Here is a 21,639-nt window from a genome sequence, read left to right on the forward strand (position 1 = left end):
ATGAGTCATGAAGTAAATGAGGGCTATTTGGTTCTGCTGGTGGGCAGTACGCTTGTCTGAGGTTGTGGGGTCGTGTCTCCACGCTGTTAGTCTGGAGAGTGTGGCAGGCCCTGTACAGGGATGTGTGGAACATCTGATGGTATTTGCATGTCTCTTCTGTCCTTTTAAAGAAAAATGTACACGTCTGTGGGTTTCTCACATTTAGCTTTATTACATTATAAAAACACTTGTCTAATAGATAATACAAATACAACAATGTATTTTTAAGCATCACTACCAGATCATCTGTTTTAAAGTGCAGTTTTTCAGAAGCAAAAACAACCACAGATATCTTGGTAATATATGAAATATGTAGATGTGTTACTTAGCTACCACTAATTATAAGAAAAGTACAAAATAGTCACTTCAGTCGCTAGAGATTATGTTCAAATATACATTCAAGTCGACATAGAAAAATACAGACAAAATTGTCTTCAGTTATCTTCAGCTTTCCACGGGCATACAGATCCAAGTTCTTATGGGGTAGTTTTGTACAGTTACGTTTTGGTAGAGTCCACAGCATAACAAAAGGGTCTATCAAAGGTTTGACACAAGTACACAGTGCAACACAAGTGCCATGGCTGGACAAAGAGGAATCAAGAATGCTACACAAGTGCCGCATTATTCGGTTCTGTGTATAAACTACGTCAACACATTTAAAAGTGGAAGAATGCTCTGGTTTCCCACATAATTTTGCAGCCTTTGCATTGTTTTGCTGTTATTACTCACAACATGGAAAGGTCAAAGTTCACTGAGCTTTTTTGTGATCTTGCCAGTGTCTCCCAAACTAGGGATCCAGATCGTATTCGGGCAGGTTACCAACAGCAGATGCAGTAAGTCTGCACTATATGACGACGCTGCGGCTAGATGAGTGCACTCCATACAGATACCTGCTTTCTTTCTGCGCTAGATAGGTTGTACATTGAGTGCAAGTAATTAACTTATCTGACCGGTACTAGATTATCAAACCAAATTGTGGTTTTAAGCATTAAGTCATATTCAAATATTTTAAGGCACGCCACCTAAAAAAAGAGGAAAGGATATGACACAACTGAAGTGAAAATATTTGGAGATCAATAAACTGACAACTCCAGCAATCACAAATATCAACACTTTTGGTTTGGAGAATTACTTCCATAAATGGCAGTGTGGTAAATAAACGGTTTACTGGTTGCCAATTGCTTGGTTTTTTTTAAAGGAATTGTACATTTTTCACATTTTAAATGATAGCTTTGCTTAACTCAGTTCCTTGAAGCACTGCAATTTGAGTAGAATTTTATGGAGCATCTACAATGCTTAATAACAGCGAAACACCCTGATCATTATGGACAAGCTAGATCATACAGACTTGCAAAAACAGTTTCAGATTAGTTTGCATACCCACCTTTTATCAGTCAACTGAAAATTACCAATAAAGTTTAAATCATAGGTTAAACCTTGAAATCCCTCAGGCTGGAAAGATAAAATGTTGTTAAATGTAGGTCCTTCTCATTTAACGTTAACAGTGCAAGTTCAGAATTAAAAAGAAGATACGTTCTATCCATGCTGATTATCATAAATGTACATGGAAATCTTAACAAAAGACATGCAGCAGGGTGAATTGCGTGAAAAGGCTGTGTGAACGTAGTGCATTTCATAATTGCCCCATACCCTTCTCCCTCCTTTCTCTCAACATCTTCAGATTTCCTCTTGTCTGAACATTAGAATTCCAGTTCCCAGCCTCTGAAGAAGCCCTTTGCAACCACAGCCTCTCTGAAAGTAACTGTCAGTGAATTGATGGTGACGTCTGTCACAGTTACCTCCTCTGGATCCATAACTGGCCTCCACTCCTCAGACAAGGGAGACAGCCCCACTTCCTCGGACCCTGTTACTGGATTCCAACCCTCAGTCCCAATGTTGCCTATGAAAGATCCATAGGAAAACTTTAGGTTTTGATTCAGTGCAGTGAACCCTTAATTATACGGAAGCAATGGCAATATATAAATGTCTAGCAAAGGAAGATAAACATTTCCTCCATCAGATTGTTCAAATGCAGCATCAAAGTTAAAAGGGTTTATTGTCATTTGCACAGTAGAAAACAAGTTTCCAAATACAGTGAAATTCTTACCATCAAACATACATCTTGGAAAAAGTGGATCACATCAGTATAATATGCAGACATGTAAAAATATGCAGTGTGTATGCCCTGTCTAAAAATTGTGCCTCAAAGCAAAGTAAATGTTAATTCCAGTTTCTGAATACGTGTGCGAAACTTCCTTTTGGCACAGCAATAAAAAAACAGGCTCCTGACCCCATATTGAGAGGCTGACTGCTCTGAATCTCTATCTGACTGAGAGCTGGCAGATGAAAGACAACACTGCAACCCTAAATACTGAATTAGGTCAACAGTGTTTACGACAGCCTGCCCTCTAACCATCTAACATACTTACTGGTTGGACTGGCAACAGTCTCTGTGTTTTCCTGCCTTATACCCTCCTCATCCTCATCCTCTTCCTCATGCCTCTCCCAGTCCTCCTCTGACGGGTCCCTGGAGTCTCTCTTCTTTCTCTTGTGCTGAACCAGATGTTGACACACGTGGTCTCTTTTGGACTGGAAACCCGGGTCCACACGGCGGGGCTTTGGGTCGAGTGAACTTGTGAGGGACAGATGCAGGTGTGCTGGAGACTTCTCTGCAGCTTTATGTGTACTCCGAAGATCCATGGTGTAAATGTTCTACAGGATACAGAGAGGTGGAGAGAAACTATACAGCAAAGACAGACGTCAAAAAAGTTTGTGAAAATTTTTTACAATTATCGTGGAGATAGCCAAAGAGTAGATGTAGAGGGCTTTACCTGCACAAGAAGCCTTTTTGGTTTAGGTCCTCGTTTACGCCAACCCACTGCTCTGTCCCTGTGCTCTCTAATTGGCAAGTGAAAATCACATTTGAGAGAAATGACGCAGCAACCATGTAAACAGTTTCGGTCAGTAGTTTAATTCCTGAATTTGAACAAAACTTACTTCTCTTCATATGCTAAAACAAGCCGAGGATCCAGGATATGCTCTTCAGGCTCCCATGTGCTATACCTGTGAAAGAAACACTTTCACATGTACCACTCCATAATAATGATAATGATCATTAAATACACACACACACACACACACACACACACACACACACACACACACACACACACACACACACACACACAGGCGTGCAGCCTTCACAGTTAACACAAATGCTGTGAACGAAAGAGAAATTCATACTTACTTTGGGGGCCATCCCTTCCACTTTAGTAAATATTCCACATTTCCCTTAAATATCAGGAAAAAAAAGAATTAATTCTATCCGCTTTTACCTACTTTTGAGTGGTGACGTAATGGCATATGGCCACACTGGCCATCAAAATGAATATTGAAGGAGCGACGCAAAATTACCTCATTCAATATAATTATCGTCAAAAATACAATGTCATGTTGTACTGGAAGCTATAGATGGGAATAACACGCGTATGGGCATTAAGTGGCGCTTTTCTAACGAACAGGCTTTTTTTTTTTACACTTGACGTGTGATGTGAGCCCAGTCCGACGTGCAACTGCCCATCAGATGTAGAGCAGCGCTGCACTCCGTACGTCATTTCAGTTAGTGCGCAGTAAATTAAAATAATCCTAGCACAGTATATGAATCAGTCTATCGCATTAGGAACCCTTATTAAAACAATCCGACCGCTGTATTTTCTCTAACTTCAGCGCACTTATTCGTGGATACTACGTGGTAAAGATTTTCAGTCTCCTTGGAGCATGTGAAAGGAGAGAAGGCAAATGAAATATGTGGTTCACCAGCTGGTTTCATAACATGCCAGAGCCATTTGGGTCTTCTGGGCTTTATTAAAACGCGATCCCACGTTGGTGGAAGGAACGCTGGAGCTCCCCGCCCCTCACAGCGTGTTGGGATGTTAATGATGTAAACTCTGCTCTGCCTAAAATCCTAAGATTACAAATATTAACCGGACAGTTCTGCAAACGACAGAAACAGAAACAAATGCAATGGCTTCTCGAGCATTACAAATACGGCTCTTACCTTCCTTACTCTTTTCTTTATGATTGATTCCACAGCAAACACTTGTTCCCCGATAGCTGACAGTTCCATGGGGTTAGTTGCGCTTTTAAAACGCTCCTCTGAAATAACGCTTTCTTGGTGTATTAGTCTTCTTCTGATCGCTAAAGTAACTAACAATGTTAAAGAGAAAACAATGCAATGCTTGTCGTTCTCTCGCTGTCTCCTTCGCAGTCTCGTCTTGGTTTAGTTTCAAAATCTTTTTTCAACCTTCCATTTCCTCGTACTAGATCTTTCTGCGAGTACAGTGACTTTTAAAATCTGCGACACATCTGCATGTCTCAGCGCGCCCCCGTGCGGACAGAGCCGCGCGCTCATGGCTGGGCTGTGTCTGTCCACGACGTACACTAGTAGGTCAACCCAAGTTCAGTTCTTTTACCAGTGGAAAAACGCTTCGTAGACCTATTCCTTGCGTCGTGCTGCGCATAAGAAGCGATCGCCACAAACCCATATACATACAAAGACATTTTATTGGTCACAACACATCTTGGATTATACATAAAGTGCCATTACAAGCATTTGCACAAGAAACAACGGCATGAGCAAATTGTGAATATACCTCTTCTAAAAAGGGACAAGGGGGATTGAGATTGTCATGGCAAAGAAATCAAAACACTTCTACAGTTTTATAAAGCACCCTGTTTATGTAAATGTGGAATGTTCCTTTATTACATCAGAATTTCCCATTAATGTAGTTATAGGTTTAGCATGAATAAGTTACTAGAGTGGAAGTTGCCTTATTTCTGGATCCAGCTGTTATCTGAATCAAGTGTTAAAGTTCTTAAGAAAACCTGAGGCATTCGTTCAGATTTCCCTTTTGAATATCATGCCTATCTTGCTTCCTCAGTAAACAGTACACACAGCCTTGATCAGTCCAAATTACAGATGTATTGTTATTTTTTTCTTCATCATCCAACTCAAAATGAATGACTTAAGAGTCCCTTCTTCAACTTAGTTTAGGAACTCACTCATTCTTAGAGTTCCACTGTGCTTCCAACCTTTACCTATCATTTATATTTTGAATTTTCAGAGTAAAAAGAACATCATACTCAAAACAATTTCAGAATTACTTCAAAATACAGTACAAATTGTTTGGCAGTTGGACACAATGATACATCTTATGTTAAACAATAATCATAAGGCTTCGATCCAGAGTTCTTACTGTAGCTAATTGTAGAGAGGAACTGTAACCACTGAGAAGCACATGTGTAATGTTATAATGAAAGTGGCAATTTTACCATGACCTGTAAAAAGCAAAACTTAGATGAAACATCCAGTTATTACTGTACCATGCTGTACTGCTTTAGCATCTTATTCAGCACTCCCTACATCAATAAACAACAAACAGACCACAGTTAGACAAGGTGCTTCATGTTCCTTTTCTTGTTGGCCTCCCATACATCTTCCACTACATGTTGTAATGCAAGAGAGGAGGTGCATGGCAGAAAAGTTATTCAGCCACACAGACATATGTAGAGTCAGATAGAAAGGAAAGTGATGCTGGATTGGTGGGTTCTAGAGTGCATCACTGATTATTCTCACTTTGAAATAAAAGAAATAGTTAACATATAAAAATGCATCAGAATCCCCAAATGCTTAAACAAGACTCATAGAACAAGTGTAATTTTGTCAAATCCCTGTGTGTAGGTCTTGCTGTTACTGTCCAAGTCCAGCATTTTGTGTTTCTTTAGGTGCAATGTGTGTGTATGTGTGTGTGTGTGGATGTGTGTGTGTGTATCTGTGTAAACAAAAAGTCTGGCCAGTGTGCTTTCAAGACTGGTTGAGTGCAACTCCAATTGCTCGTATAAGGTTCCTTGATAGAACCTTACATTCCCTCCTGAGCATGAGCTGAAGAATGTGAGAAAGCTATCAGAAAGACTCAGATGTTATCAGACCTCCATGTCTGGTGGGCCTCCACCTCCTCAGGCACAACCAACAAGAGTTCACAGTTCTTCCCTCGAAGCTGGTGACGCAAGAACTTCCTACGATGACATCAGAATGCAAGATTACAACATGAGCATATGAAACTGAGAGCTACATAACTAAAATATCATCAAACCTTCTTTAACAAACACTTGTGGGACAATTGCTTTCAAATGACCTGAGTTCATCAGCTGTTCCAATGGCGTGGGGACTGCGCAGTTTTGAGTCCAGGTTGTAGTAGACTCCTCCAACCTCCCGTACTCCAATCCAGTGCTGTCGTTTGAGTGGCAGCCGTAGAGGTCCCCAGCGTAGGTTGGATGGCACGTTTAAAATGAAGCCTGTCACATTTGGCAGTGCAATACTGCAAACATCCCTGTGGCAAACAAAAATTCCAAATTCCAAATATAAAGAAGCACACAGAAAATACAATTTACTGAAAAAATAATGTCTCTCTGATAAAGAAACTACCTTCTTTTGTCCCACCACACAGCTTCATACCCACGGGTCTGCAAGGCAGCCATGATGACGTTTACATCATAGTTGCCATTACCCAGCATGCTCTTCTTGTGGGGTGTTACCAAAGTGCTGGGGGACAGCCTGTAGAGGAAGAAGGAAAACAAAAAGGGCCATGAGAGAAAGTTGTGACATGTCTACAAACGTATGCACACCAGAGCCGTTTCTGGGTGGAAGGAGTGACATGTCTACAAACGTATGCACACCAGAGCCGTTTCTGGGTGGAAGGAGTGACATGTCTACAAACGTATGCACACCAGAGCCGTTTCTGGGTGGAAGGAGTGACATGTCTACAAACGTATGCACACTAGAACCGTTTCTGGGTGGAAGGAGTGACATGTCTACAAACGTATGCACACCAGAGCCGTTTCTGGGTGGAAGGAGTGACATGTCTACAAACGTATGCACACCAGAGCCGTTTCTGGGTGGAAGGAGTGACATGTCTACAAACGTATGCACATCAGGACCATTTCTAGTTGGAAGTGGCATGAGGTGGTTAAACTATAAATGTTTGATCTCCAGGATGTAGACTGGTGAAAGTCTCTAAACTATTCATATGAATTACACAACATATTCAGACACATTTGTAAAGATGGCTTATCAGACAATTATTCAAATTGACTCTTTATGGACATTTGGTAAAGAGAATCCCAGTCTATAAATATAATAAAACCAGGTAACCTGACTGAATCATAAAAGACACTAGATGTTTGAAGTCAAATGTAAACAAATTACATTCAGTACATTGTATTTACACTGCTACAAATACACACATGCATATGTACCTGAAATAGTCTTTTCAGTACATAAAAAAAAATATTTAAATTGTGCATGTTTTATATCCATAAAAAACCTACATTTGTGAAGCAAACAAACCTAGACACCTAGGATCACCATTTTGAAAACACCTTGTTTTACTAGTTTTCGAGAATAAGATTGCACTCAAAGAGAAGATAGAAACAAAGAAACATCACAGCTGACACACCACTATGTGGCAAATTTCAATCAGCACAATACAACATGTTAGTAGTCAGTTGGTTTGTTATCTGAACTACATTAAGTTGACTTGGGCATGTCTCCTAAATTCTGAAATTAGCTGGACCTCCATTTAGTTTGCTATATACAGAACAAAAGGGGAAATAAATGCTCAATTTCAAGAATGATTTGGATGCGTCTCCCTTGTGCAAACATCATCCAGACGTTCTGCTACTTACGCTCATGCGATTTCTAGGATCTCCTAGAAAGGCAGAGTAGTAAAGGCTGATCTAGATTAAAGACAGGATATTACTGCAACAACATGTTCATTTTCACCAACCTCTGGTAGATGTCTTGAAGTGCATCTCTGCTAAAGGCAGCACCGTCCTGGAAGACATTATTTAGTGCGTGCAGGGCACACAACTCTCGGCGCTGCTTCTCATGGTAGATGGACGTTGGCTGTGCGGGAGTGGGAAGAGTTCTGGCATCGTGCCCTTCATCAATCTCAGGGTCACATGTGCTTCCAACACCATCACCTTTCTGCTTGCTCACCTTCCATGGCATACAGCCCAGCTCCTGAAACCCACCTACCCCCCTCCCCTTACCAGAACATGGCACACTCCCCATCCCTGTGGCTACTGCGCCAACACCGTCATCTCCACAGCAACCACCGGGTTGCTTGAGGTGTGTGGCAAGGGGAGGGGATGGTAGCTACAGTAAGAAATGGGAAGCCAGTTCAGTGTATTTACTGGGAGTGTATCAGTGAAGATGATGAAAATATCAGATGGCAAAACTGTGGAAGCTTATTGGTCAGCACTGATATCCACTTTCTGCAATCTCCATGTGGATCTACCACGCAGACCTTCACGAGACCAAATGTGTCCACTAGCACAAAGCAGTTCTTTCCATTTGGGATGGGATCAGATGGAACAAGACATCACCCCTCATTACACACACAGGTAAGTGGATGAACCCTCTGAACTCCTGGCAAGATAACGCTTTGGTGGCAAAGACACTGAATTCACGTAGAGTCTCTTCGTGAAAAAAACCTAAAGAAAACAAAGAACATGTAAGGTTTTATAAGTTATTATTACTACATCTACTAATGTTTTCTTAATATCAAAATGAAGCAGACCGCTGATATTATCTGCTTTACTGAAGATCACTGCTTATGAAAGAAAATTAATGTACAAGTAAGCATGATTTCTTATCGTAAGCTAGTTTACAAAGGTGTCAGTATTTGCATGCAGAATTACTGCTTTGGGTACAGTGACCCAAAACTTCCTGATGACTGGAGACACACTTGGTATGGTGTGTGCTATATAAACACGGTAAGAAAAAAAATCGTTTTTAACACTTCACATCGTTTAACAACTAGTTATTTCCATACACGACATATCACTGATACGCGGCAAACTGCATTTAACCTTGTCCAATGCATTATTCTAAACCATGTTCCAAATCAGTTTGTCATACTCTAGCTACGTGCTATTCGTTTGATATCATTTATCAGCCTTAAATAAAGCTTATAGACAATACGGAATGAATCCTTCTTCCCACGTACCTCTGCCTTTACACAATTCTGTGGACTTTAAGCTGTTCCTCTACTGCTGAATTGATGTTCTAACCTCTTTTCCTGGGGTTGTTTATATGCCTTTGTTTCTCACTTTTCCTTATAGCTCCGTATTTCAACATGAGCATGCGCAAGACGTCATTCGCTTTCTGCTGGCTTGTCAGGCCTGCGTCACGAGTAACGTACGTATTGCAGTGCCACCCTTGCGACGGCAGGTTTTACCTCTTGTTCTCCCCCAAATTTGAGATTCTTTTGGATATTATAGTGAACGTTTGTGTCAGAGACGCGCCGTTCGTTACAGTGGTGCACAATTACCCTGATGTGTGACATAGTGTGGTACATTTTAGCTTACTCTGTCCTTCGTTGCTCAATGTGTTAAGGAATGCTACCCAATAGTAATATTTATAGCAACAGTAACGGTAATGTTGCAAAATCTCCAGTCTGTGCCCAACGACCAGTCTATGACCCACATTTGATTATTATATTCCTAGACAATTGTTAATATCATGTTGAATCACGGGTCGATTTATCAGGGTATGGCTGAGTGAAATGTCCAAATCAAAATAGTAGAGATAAATGGAATTGCTTATATATTTATACACAAATGTAATTACTGTTATGTTCATATCTTCCATCCGCACCGTCTAGCAAGGGCCCTGGCATCAGCTAATTCAGTTCTAGTTTGAGTCACAAGTGGACAGGAGTATGCACACAGTCATCCACCATCTATCAGCAATTCAGCATGACCCTAAGTGGTCAACTTCATGCAAGCAAGTGGGTGCTGTATGAATGGGTGAATCCGGATTCTTAAACAGGACTTCTGCGGGTGTTTTTTTTTTGCATAACTAGTTTGCAGAGGTGGGTATTCCTGGTTCAGAAAGTAAAATTCCTTCCCAGGATTTTACTCAAGCTTGATGGATTTTCTCATTAGTGCAAGCCACGTAAAATTAGTGGAATCAACACAATCCAAAATGCCTAAGTAAAATCTTGGTGAGGACTTTTTCTTTCTTAACCAGAAATGCCCACCTCTACTAGTTTGTTGATGTGCTCAGTAATTCAGATTATATTAATCAAATTGCTCCTTTTAATGCAGTATATATAAACTATGAATATTTTAAGGCCTCTGAAAATCATCTTACAGAACATTATTAAAGTGTTATGAAATCATTGCTTAATGCCTTGTAAGCTGTTTTATGGACAGCAACACAATAATGTTAAACAAGTACATGCAAGAGATATATATGACATATCTGGTTTAGCATTATCTGAAGACTAAGACATTCAAATTGAAAAGATCTTTAAGATTTTACAGTATACATTCATGTTCACCAACACTGACCTATAGTATGTATAAATGTTAATGAATTGTTTCAATCAATATTAAGCTGATTTTTTACCAACACAGGTGAGTTATTAACTAGATGTTTATCTAGTTAAATGTGTGGGGGAGGGCAATACAATGTGGGAATTGACAAAATGTTTTCATTTGACCTAATTAAGGAAGGTAAGCTTCAAGGTTTTCTTAACTGTTGAACAACCATTAACTTCCAGGTGACAAACTTGTGCTCTAATCACTTGACAGTCACTGTTACTCTGCCACTCCCCTTTGTGAAGCACACCCCTATCATTTTTCTCAATATTTACCTACATCATACCTAAAAAGAGCATCATCATTCATGCTCTTTAGAGGAAAGAATGCAAGAGTTTCAATTATTGTAATTGTATAATTACTTTAGTATTATAAACAGTAAGGACAAGTGTAAAAATCAAGGTACAGTGAGATATGCTAAGGAGTTATCAAATGTGGGGTGGGTGCCCCACACTCCCAATAGCAACAACCACTACAATGCACAAAGGAGTTACACAGATCATTACACAGATAAGTCTGACCTATGCTATAGACATAGGTCAGACCTACATCTGCTTCAGCATCAGTTTATTTATCAAGTTGGGCAGTCAAGGCATCTATAAGTTCCTGCTTTTTGGTCCCTGTGGTCTGCACTCCAAACTGTTTGCAGGCATCTTTAAGCACAGGTACTGTGAGCTTGCCTAGTGTGCCTTTTGCCACATGGGCACGCAGCTCATCCTCAGAGATCTCCACTTTCGGCTTCTTGGGAACCGCTCCTCCAGCCTCAGCTATGGACACAAAAGACGGATCTTTTTCAGCAGTAGAAGCAGTGACAAACATGGCCCCTGAATGCTTGATGCTATAGGCTTCACAACCCGTCAGAGGCCCTCACCTGGTTTACGTTTAGCTGCAGTCTTGCTGTCTGGGTTGTAGTTGGCTGGATAGACCAAATCTTTGAATTCCTGAGCTAGAGAACCGAGGCGATCATCCATCATGTTTAACTTTGGCACTGGAAAGTGGCAAAAAAAGGAATATGAATAAATGTATGAAAATAAAACATGCATGATTCCTAAAAGCACAAGTTACTTGGTTATTTCACACAAACAAAAACACTTCTGTTTACTTGTGAAGTCCTCAATGGCTTCAGGTGCAAGTAAATCTAGGGCCAAGGCCTCCAGATTTCTGTAGTGCTGCTGCAAAACTGGATTTTCAAAGGCATCACTCCTGAAATGCACAACACATTTACAATAAAGACAGCAAAATAGTATAGGAATAGTATAGAAATACTACTAGGAAGTACTAAAGCAAAATTTGGTCTCACTCATCCAAATGTTAACCTTTTAAAGGTCTGCAACTGTTTTGATTTGATAGATCCAGAAGAGCTAATTTCTACAACCATCACAGCACAAATGTGAGGTAATGGACGCAAAGGCGAATCACACCTGTATCTGAAGCGGAGTTTATGCACTATTTGTTTCATCTTGTCAACCTGTTCATCATTGGCTGTAGGACACTCATGCACATCCAAAGTGCGTATGTCATCAGCATAGGGTAAGAAAATGGCATGAAAACCTGAACACATGGAAACACAGATTTTATAAACTATATTGTGGATTAAATTTTTTTTAATTTCTTGGTTGGAACCACTGCAAGTTGTATATTAATTAAGATGTTTGTCATAATTGATGTATTTAATATTACCTGGAGGTGCAGCCTGGACTTGACTGCTGTCCAGAACCTCTCTCTGGGGTACCAAGGCAACAAAACGAGGTGGAGTGTTTATTCGAGGAGTGAGTTTGCAGAGTGCAAATACATCCCTCTCACTACACTTCTGCAGCAGAGCTGTGAACACACAGGAACTCCCTAGAAAAGTATTAAGATATGGAGGTGAAAGACACTGAATGAGTTTCAAGGACTGAATGAGGTACCTCATCACTAATCATATGTGAACCTCACAACCAGTATTTCATAACTGATCCTCATCAGAGCAACAACTAATGAAGACTTGCCTGTGACTTGCTCCTCTTCAGGAAAAATGAAGAGTGCAGGCCGTATGTGGTGGTGCAGTTTCAAACAACTCATTGGCTTGAACCCGATTAGGACCAAGCCTGGATCACTGAACTTTTTGATTTCATCTACCTCACCCTTCTCCATCACAATCTGCTTGTTTCCATAAACCTACAGGACACAGAGAGAGAAACAAAAATGAGTCGCCATATATTCTCATTTCTAATAAATAACAACAACAATATTTTTGCAGTTACCTGGGCTCTTTTCGTATCACTGGGCAGTAACAGGCTTCCATGTTGGGTGTGAAAGAGGCGGGTCTTAGTACGTACAGGTTCATTGGTTTCACTGTACAGCCTGACAGCAGGAGGTTTAGTGGCTGTTCTAGCCAGTACGTATACACCCACAGCTATGTTCATCCCATCTCCCAGGGAGAAAGTCAATCTTAAAATAAAGAAGTGCAAAACCAGATCATCAGTGTCAAAGACCCCAATGTCTACATGGTCCAAATGTGGACAGATTCTCTTGATGAAGAAAGGACAGGATGGGGAATTACAAAATGTATAAATGTGTGGACTGAAGAGTATAACACATTTAAACAATTTATGTAATGGTCAGTGAAGTCTCCATTTACAGTCTTCACCTGCTCTGAGCCCTCTTCTTCATTTCTTTAGCCCTCACCCTCTTCTTCAGGTCCTCAAGTTTACCACATGGTTCCAGCTGCAGCCCAAGCTCACTCTCATCCTCAGGGGGACTTACAATGTCACAGAAAAAAAGGGAAACATCAAATCCTCCTGGTTTTGTAAGATGCATCAGATCTATAACCACTCCTGTGGGGAAAAAAAAAGAAATGTGTGCGTAAGTACGTTATACAAGTCAAACCAAGATCAAATTCAACAAGAGATGCTATCTGCCATTTCTCTCAGTCTGTTTGTCCCACCTGTCTCTTTGAGGTCAGCAGCCTTAGTACGAGCCTGTCTGTCCCGTGCTCCATCCCCTCCGTGAGGGTCATCTCTACAGGTGAAAATCATGAGGCGTTTGTGAGAGAGACGCAGCTTCATGTCACTGAATAAGTTGGAGCAGCACCAAAGAGCATCTCCAAGGGACGTCTCCCCACTGCCCATGATCTCTGCTGCCAGCCGCGCTCCTTTCTCCTCACGCAGACCATCTAAATCTTGCACCCGCCGAGCACCTTAGACAGCAGAAACACTTGTTTAAGAACAGAAATCATCCATGTGTATGTATGCTGTATGGTATGTGAAAAGTCTCCCACCAGGGCAGTCCAGGTCATGGTAGATGTAGACATGTTTGAAAGAGTTTCTGGGATTTTTGCTCTGCTCAGTCCCATAAAACACCAATGCAACCAGGTCTTTGTCACTACTTATGATTTTACTGGTGTACACACTGCGCACACACTAAATAACAGAAAGAGACAAAATAGGTTTGCAGATTAAAACGTTTCCTGATACTAATACAAACAGGGACGTCAAGTTCTGAAGACACGGCATACCTGAATAGTCATGTCAAAGTTAGAGGGCTCCCCATCTTCACCCTTGATGAACATTTCTTTAGATGCATCCACTAAGAAAACCAAACTGTCTCGCCCACTGTTCTTATAATCACCTATTGAAATGTTAACGTGAGGTACTACAGGTTAGCAACAAGTAATTAATGAATCGAGCAAGTTTGTAACAAGTTCGAACTCGTTTTCCACCTTTAAGAGTTATCTATAGGGAAAAACACACGAGGCTTGCGAACCTGCGGACTCTTCTCCCTCTTCTTGTTCAACCTCATCATCTTCCTTCTGATAGTAAGCGTTCCAGTCTGCCATTTCCTTCAACTAGCTATTCACCCTGTTGCATACAGGCAAAGTAGTGTGTTCGGAGTGTGTTCCTTTTTGCTCACGTTTTATTAACACAAAGAGCGATGTAAATTACAACTTAAACAAGTTAGCCAGCTAGCAGAACTGCAAACCCACACTCACTGCCGGGTCTACTGTTCAACAAATTGAGTGACTACGTTATTATCCAATCAATGTGAAGTAACGAAATCCCTACACCAATAAAAAGATCAGAATTAAATTGACCAATCAGAACGCACGAGGGCGTTACACTTTTGTTGTGAACGTGCTTTGGCGGGTAAAAACAATAAAACACATCTGTGTAAATATTACACAATATATTAAAGTACGTACACAATATGAATGTACAAATGCCCCACCAATATGTAGAAACTGGTTAGAATAACATTTCATCTCGAAACTTGTATAGACGTCCAGATTTATGAAGACAACAGGAAATAACTTTATTGGTTTGTGTGTGTTATAGCGCCCCCTATTGTTGTGGAGCGTCCACTGTCCTCTTCAGGTGGATCTGAGGAACTTTTGTACCAGGTTTTTAACTCCTGTCATGGTGACATAGCAGTACCGGACTCTGTGCTCTAATTTAACCCGGCAAACGAACATAAAATTAGTTAGGTTGCTATTTTGTACTTGTAATTTAGTTAGTTTGAATTAGCTAGCTAGTGGTAATCCTGAATTAAATGACATCTGAGCAGGAGCAAACGTTAGTGTTGCGAAGTTTTTAAACCATTATAGCGACATTTTGTTTGTTAGCCAGCTTAGCTAGCTTCGACAATTTGCACACAAATTCATAGTTCTCTAGCTAGCTAGTTGACTAGCCATTTATATATCTAGACTATATTTATAGTTAGTTTAGTTTATAATTTAGGTTTGGTTCTGATCAGTGATGGGTGATCAAACCTCAACATACACGGTGAAGCTCTATGTTTATGACTTGTCAAAAGGACTCGCTCGTCAGCTAAGTCCCATGATGTTGGGTGAGTATTTAATGTTTCAGTGATATGGAAAGGAACCTTGCTAACTAGGCTAACTAACTCAAAAGACATCTGCTCTCCGAGGATCAACCGAGCTTTTATTAGCTAGGATAGTTAGCTAGTACCCTAGTTTGCAAGCTATGCTAGCTAGGTAGATACCTTTTAATTATTTCTGTTGTGTTGGTAAATGTCCCTTGTTTGAGAATAATGTTTTATATCTGTGTCATGTTTCAATATTTCGGACTGACAGGAAAACAACTTGAAGGAATATGGTAAGCGTTTGGAAGTTATATGTGAACGTATTTATTTACTGACGTAGTATTTATTCACTACACAGGAAAATATTGATGCGATTTATGAAATACAGTAATATGTGTAACCAAAAAACAATAATAAATCAAGTAATGAATCTCTCGTTTTAAATCCAGGCACACCGCAGTAGTTATTCATGGAGAAGAATACTTCTTTGGGGGACAGGGTATATCAAGCTGCCCACCAGTAAGAAATTTCAAACTCATAATGTGTCATGTATCACACTATTATTGTGACTCTATGTTTGTATAAAAAATTTAAATAATCAGGTGTTGGTGATGTAAATTGTCAGTCAATCAAGATTAAATTTAAATAACTGAGTCATGTATTGTGAATATTTTTGGTTCATTGATTCAGGGTGGCACATTATTGGGAGATCCTCATTTCATAGTAGATCTAGGAAACACTGAAGTGAATGAGGATATCTTTACAGCATACCTTTCATCTCTGGGCGAATCCACATACAGGTTTGTTTATTCTCCCTTTGCAAATGTGTTTTTTTATTTTACTATATTTTACTATATTTTTCATGATTTGTGAAAGAAACATACAGTAGTTTTGCTTTTGTTTGTCTTTCTACAGAGGAGATAGGTACCATCTTTTTGAACACAATTGTAACTCCTTCAGTAATGAGGTGGCCCAGTTTTTAACAGGAAAAAAAATTCCATCATATATTACAGACCTGCCAGCTGATGTGCTTTCCACGTAAGTCTATAACTTAGATTTTGTCTTAGTTTACAAGCTTAGTGTTGTGGATTATAAATAAAACACACATACACACACGTACGTGTATGCGTGTGTGTGTGTGTATGTATGTATGTATATATATATATATATATATATATATATATATATATATATATATATATATATATATATATATACAAATATAAAATTATTGCTTTTTTCCTACTAAAATGTGTGCTTTTTGCAGGCCTTTTGGACAAGCACTGCGCCCTTTTATCGAATCTGTCAATATCACCCCACCTGGAAACAATATGAATGATCATTATGGACAGAGGTAGACTTCACTGCATAGGAGCGTATCTTTATAACACTTTGTTTTAGCCTATGACACTCACAGCAATGTGACAAAGTGGGCCATAAATTACCAAAACAAACAGCTTATTAGATCAGTGAATTAGCATATCTCACAACCCAAAATGACTGTATGCTCTCACCATAAAATGCCGATAAAATTGAGGATAATAAGAGTAACCTTTCTGCATTCAGAGATTTGTAAATCAGTTTCTAAAGCATTAAGGTCTCGCTGTCAAAGAGGTAAAGATGATGTGGTTTTATATGAAATTAGGAAAAACTAAAATCCTAATACTTTTGTAAAAACATTTGTTGTACATGGACATAATTGCTCATACTGTACATGTGATTTTTGAATGTACAAGTGATTTATGCATGAGATCCAATGTGTAAGAACTACATGCTTACAAATTTTATTGAGGTTTCTGGCAGCAACAGTTCAATCTTACATGAACATATTTTTAGTGTGTTTGTGTGTATGTATTAATATATATTCATTAATTGATGAAAAACCACATTCTCTTGCTTGCACACACTCGTATGTTATATTCAGTTATATCGCCTATTATATTTATTTAATTTATATTACAGTTATTCCATGTTATGGGTTCCCTGCTTGTATTCTATTTTACATTAGCATCATCCAAATATACTCTATTAAAACACAAATCTCATATCCCAGAATATTTTGAAGGTTTAATAGGATATGGTCCCTCTACAATGCTACTGAATGCTACTACACTGATACTGATACCACATATTGGTATGATGTATAATGGTGGAAATGGGAATGTATATTGCTCAGGATATTTTTGGTGTGGTCCAGCATGATTTGTTGTTTGGGATTGTGTCCTAGCACTGGTCAGGTAAATGTTCTCCCTCCTCACAGTTATCTTGTAGAGATCTTCTTGGAAAAGAATAGTAATAGTAAAATCCATATGACTCCCAGGGGAAGGGCTGTAAGGATGAGTTACAGGTAAATTAAACACGTTATATCTTAAGCTAATGGATGTCTTGAACTACAAGTGAGTAATGAAAGCTAAATGAGTATTTTGGGGCACCTGTTTACCTTGCCTCAGTCAAAAAAGACATTTTGTTCATGTCCTCATGATGGTGTTTATTAATGATGGGAAGTTACATTGTCTGAGCTACTGTTAACTGATCTGTTGGGTTAAAGTTGATATAATGATTTACACCTATTAAAAACTTGTATTTATGTCTCATGATTAATGGGATGCTGTACTTTTGGTTTAACTGGAATTTGTTTTTGTTTTATTTAAGAGTTTTCTTTAAAAACAAATATGCTCTGTACTTATGGTGTAATACTGAGAGTGGACGCTAAGTGGCAGAAGTAAACTTTGTTTTTGTATTTAAATTCTACAGTCTAAAAGTGAAGGTCTTACAGTCAAGCATTATTTAGAATGATTTGAAAGTTAGCTGTAATATTTATTGAATTATTAAATTGCTTTTATATAATAACCTATAATTTAATAAATACAATTATAAGTCACATGTATTCTTTGTATAGGCCTGTTGAATAAGTGTGAAGTGGTATCTCCCCATTAGTGTGTGTGTGTGTGTGTGTGTGTGTGTGTGTGTGTGTATATATATATATATATACACACACACACACACTACAATACCTAGTTTTAAAATGATTATTGCAGGTCTCAATCAATCAAGTGAACAAATATTCAAACTAAGCCATTAAAATCCATCCATCCATTATCTTTACCGCTTAATGCAGATGTCCCAGCATCATCACGCTAGGGCAGGTACACCATGGGAAGGTCACCAGTCTATGACCAAGCCATTAAAATTTAATAGTGTATATTTGCTTGATTTGCATTGGACGGAAGTATGTATTAATATTTATTATTTATGCATAATGACAAATGGGGGTCCTAGGTTTCAGTGTTTATTTCTCTGCCTTAGAAAGATTAGAGACGCTACAACCATAATGATTTTTTGTTTAATAGAAGAAACATTCATTCAAAAAACAGGTTTTATCTAGTGAGTACTGTATTAAGAATCAAACTTCCAAAGCAAAGATCCTAAACTTAAATTATATAAAATAATGCTTTAATGGTAATGATGCACCACTTCATCATCACAACCTTATAGTCAAGATTTTTGTCATTATGAAGCTGAAGCAGAACCCAGTTGAGATTCTCTCCTGTTGCAAGCATGTCCACAAAGTGCTTTTAAACATTATCATTCCTAAAATTACCCTTCAACTAGGGTGCGCAAGCCAGGGGCTAGAGAGGTGTGAAAGAGTAGAGGAGGAAGACAGCTGGCTCCATAAGCTTTTGTTTTTCTGGTGATGTCGGTGAGCTGTGTTTTCCTTTCTTATCTTAGGTTACCTTTAACTGGCAACCAGTGGCCTACAGTGGTAGTTTCATTCTTACCCCTCTATGAATGTGCCTCTCCCCAATGATGTGCTTCTGCTCCCCCCTGAACTCACCACTGAGGCTTTACTTTTCCTCCCATCAGATGGACAACAGGAGGGCAAATATGGCATTTCTATCATTTTGGCCCCAACATGACACTTTATATGGACTGTGCTGTGAGCCTGTGCTGGAACACTAGCGCAGGCGTGTTGGTGTGGCACATGGGGAAGGACACAGTGGTGACTGTGAGAAAGGTTAATATATCTCTGTTAATATATCACCTGTGTTGACCTGTGAATTCTCTCCTAAGCCTTTGCCTGTGCAGAGAGTTCTTTTCTACTGTCTGGCCGCGTTACCTCCAACCATAAGCCTTCTTTCTCTTTAGTCTATATCAATTTCTTCTGTGGCCGTAATCAAAACCTCTGCAAACTCTCCAAAGTATAACAAAACTGCTAGAGGGTCTTCGTGTACACTTCGTGCAAATCAACAGTTCCCCAAAATAGCATCTCCTTGTTCTCTGCAGATCTGCAGGTGCAGCCATGAGCCTGGGGCTGGGGTTGAGTCAATCTAGCGGTATCTGCCCCACTGTTCTTAGATACTAGTGTGTTTCAAGAGCCACTCACGCGACAGCTCACCTTTGAAATGCTATAGTGAGCTGCAGTTTTCCTTCCACGCTTGTTATCCTGATTATTTCTGGGACTTCAAAACAATGGGAGCACACACACACACACACACAGACAAACAGATTGAGTATTTATAGGTGGAGGGGATACAGAAGAGAGAAGAATTTGGAAGATTACAGATCAGGTGTACAGCTTGGAAGAAAATTAGGAGCACATGGTTTAATTAGAGTTTACACAGCCTCACTCCTCCCCAATAAGTCAGTGATTCTTCATTTTTCTAATTGTATCCGCTATTAGCTAAATGTTGACTCATTTCATAATTTCAGCACTTCGTAATGAAACATGTCAGGAAGATGTATTTTACATTAGTACTACTCGCCAGATTAAAATAGACTTCTGCAAAGATCTGAGCCAAACTATTTTTCATGTATTTTTCCTATGAGGCCTTTTGTTTGTGGAAATACATTGAAAATAGTCAGTTATTCTAGGGTTTGTTTTTTTATGTTGGTCATCTTGACCATACAATGAGCAGAGAAAGAGAAAATTAATATTAAAACGCTGTGAAGAGTGACGGGTTTTCTCTGCGGATCAATATGCGTCCAGAGCAGTTCACAACAGTAATGAAATCAACACGGAGTGGGTGTTCCATCTGCATGTCTGGTAAAGGTCAGGTTTGACACACAGCTCTGTGAGGTAGCAGGCAGATTTTCCTGCTTATGACAGAGGTGCTGTAAAATGCGCAGCTCAGCAGAGTATTTCTGACCATCACATTCTTTTGCTTTGCCTTCTCTTCACTTGTATTCTTCTCCATTTATCCCTTTCCTCACTTATTGATGCTTACTGGACTCCATTTTCCTGAATGTTGATTTCCTCTACTAATCTCCTCTTGTCCGCCAGCCAACCTCCCTCTCAGACACACTGGAGGGTTTGAAGTCTTGAGAAAAGAAAGAAAAAAGAAACAAACTGTGCTGGATCATGCTTATCAGCACTGAGTAAATGTATATTGTGTGAAAGGAAAATGAAGTCTGGGAAAAAAGACTTGAGAAACACCGTCACAGGTGCCTGTGTGCGCGTTTGTGTGGGTCACTCGTTCTGAATTCCGGGAGATTATGGCTGCATCTCAATTCAGGGGCTGCAGCCTACGTACTTCGAAGGCCGGGTAGGCTGCATCTCACGGCTGGTAAATGAGACAGTCTAGTCTTCGCAAGACGTATGTTTGCGTGACCACACACTGCCCCGTTACATACGTTACATACGTGTTAGCGAGCTGTCCGACAAATATCACATCACCCACAAATGCCTAAAAGAAAATGCGTTGAACATGTATTCACATGTTTGTTGGGAAGTATAACTTCATAACAAAATTCAATGTATTTTTTATAAACGTTACTCTTTAGTAAATACTCAAAGCACAGGTTTACCTGCAATATCATTAATAACTGGCATGTTATTAGAATCTCATTGCAGTATAAATGTCCATGTTTAAAAAATACCGACATTTAAAAATGAATTCTTCGGCCCGTACACTAGACTCCGCCTGTTTATTGTTCATGGAGCAATGAATCCTGGGATATGGTGGGACGCGAAGGATACTCCGATGCGTCCTTTGTTTTCGGGGTTTTGAAGGCTACATTCGTCGGCCGCATAAGAAATAGTCTACTACATACTACTGGCATACTGATCAAGCCCCAAATCAGTATGTCGTATGCAGTATGTGACCAAAATGAAAATTTCCAGTACGCGAAACATACCCGGATGACTTACTACTTCTGCAAAATATTCCAGTACGCGAACAGAGCTATCTTCGTGGTGTACTGCATCCCATCATGCAACGCTACGTTCACGTGACCCCGTAGTGTGCTTTGCTTTTGTCGCATACTGGAAACTGTACTGCATACTACTACGAGGACCAGTATGCAGTATCCAGTATATACCGAGTCCAGTATGCAGTATCCAGTATGTAGTAATCT

At 39.6% G+C, this 21,639-nt stretch overlaps 4 protein-coding genes and 1 long non-coding RNA gene across 6 annotated transcripts; 2 read left to right on the top strand and 3 right to left on the bottom strand.

The window, feature by feature from the left end:
* Positions 1 to 187: 187 nt before the first annotated feature.
* cbx7b (chromobox homolog 7b) lies at positions 188 to 4,412 on the bottom strand. Its single transcript, XM_077000392.1, has 6 exons — positions 4,097 to 4,412; positions 3,287 to 3,330; positions 3,037 to 3,102; positions 2,871 to 2,937; positions 2,469 to 2,751; positions 188 to 1,939 (listed from the first exon to the last, which is right to left on the bottom strand). Exons 1-6 carry the CDS (start codon positions 4,163 to 4,165, stop codon positions 1,740 to 1,742), a joined length of 729 nt encoding a protein of 242 aa, XP_076856507.1. The 5' UTR covers positions 4,166 to 4,412; the 3' UTR covers positions 188 to 1,739.
* Positions 4,413 to 4,584: 172 nt separating this feature from the next.
* Positions 4,585 to 9,260, bottom strand: josd1 (Josephin domain containing 1). The gene is made up of 5 exons (XM_077000395.1): positions 9,108 to 9,260; positions 7,884 to 8,592; positions 6,524 to 6,652; positions 6,234 to 6,428; positions 4,585 to 6,114 (listed from the first exon to the last, which is right to left on the bottom strand). Exons 2-5 carry the CDS (start codon positions 8,168 to 8,170, stop codon positions 6,012 to 6,014), a joined length of 714 nt encoding a protein of 237 aa, XP_076856510.1. The 5' UTR covers positions 8,171 to 8,592; positions 9,108 to 9,260; the 3' UTR covers positions 4,585 to 6,011.
* On the top strand, positions 8,791 to 12,024 carry LOC143510738 (uncharacterized). Its single transcript, XR_013130076.1, has 3 exons — positions 8,791 to 8,874; positions 9,223 to 9,298; positions 11,836 to 12,024. It is a non-coding gene; the product is annotated as an uncharacterized LOC143510738 (long non-coding RNA).
* On the bottom strand, positions 10,378 to 14,474 carry xrcc6 (X-ray repair complementing defective repair in Chinese hamster cells 6). Of its 2 annotated transcripts, none has more exons than XM_077000394.1 (12): positions 14,230 to 14,474; positions 13,982 to 14,094; positions 13,745 to 13,886; positions 13,412 to 13,663; positions 13,115 to 13,301; positions 12,729 to 12,915; positions 12,470 to 12,642; positions 12,166 to 12,323; positions 11,907 to 12,036; positions 11,588 to 11,688; positions 11,357 to 11,473; positions 10,378 to 11,252 (listed from the first exon to the last, which is right to left on the bottom strand). In XM_077000394.1, the coding sequence occupies exons 1-12, from the start codon at positions 14,300 to 14,302 to the stop codon at positions 11,053 to 11,055; spliced, it is 1,833 nt and encodes a 610-aa protein (XP_076856509.1). In that variant the 5' UTR covers positions 14,303 to 14,474; the 3' UTR covers positions 10,378 to 11,052. The 2 variants fall into 2 exon arrangements, with proteins under 2 accessions (XP_076856509.1, XP_076856508.1); XM_077000393.1 differs by having other exon boundaries at positions 10,414 to 11,252; positions 12,166 to 12,327; positions 12,474 to 12,642.
* Positions 14,475 to 14,783: 309 nt separating this feature from the next.
* Positions 14,784 to 18,168, top strand: desi1b (desumoylating isopeptidase 1b). The gene is made up of 6 exons (XM_077000397.1): positions 14,784 to 15,309; positions 15,557 to 15,578; positions 15,735 to 15,804; positions 15,976 to 16,085; positions 16,201 to 16,323; positions 16,553 to 18,168. Exons 1-6 carry the CDS (start codon positions 15,219 to 15,221, stop codon positions 16,641 to 16,643), a joined length of 507 nt encoding a protein of 168 aa, XP_076856512.1. The 5' UTR covers positions 14,784 to 15,218; the 3' UTR covers positions 16,644 to 18,168.
* Positions 18,169 to 21,639: the final 3,471 nt, after the last annotated feature.

The sequence above is a fragment of the Brachyhypopomus gauderio genome, chromosome 3 (genome assembly GCF_052324685.1).
Source record: "Brachyhypopomus gauderio isolate BG-103 chromosome 3, BGAUD_0.2, whole genome shotgun sequence".
In the NCBI taxonomy this organism is placed as follows: Eukaryota; Metazoa; Chordata; class Actinopteri; order Gymnotiformes; family Hypopomidae; genus Brachyhypopomus; species Brachyhypopomus gauderio.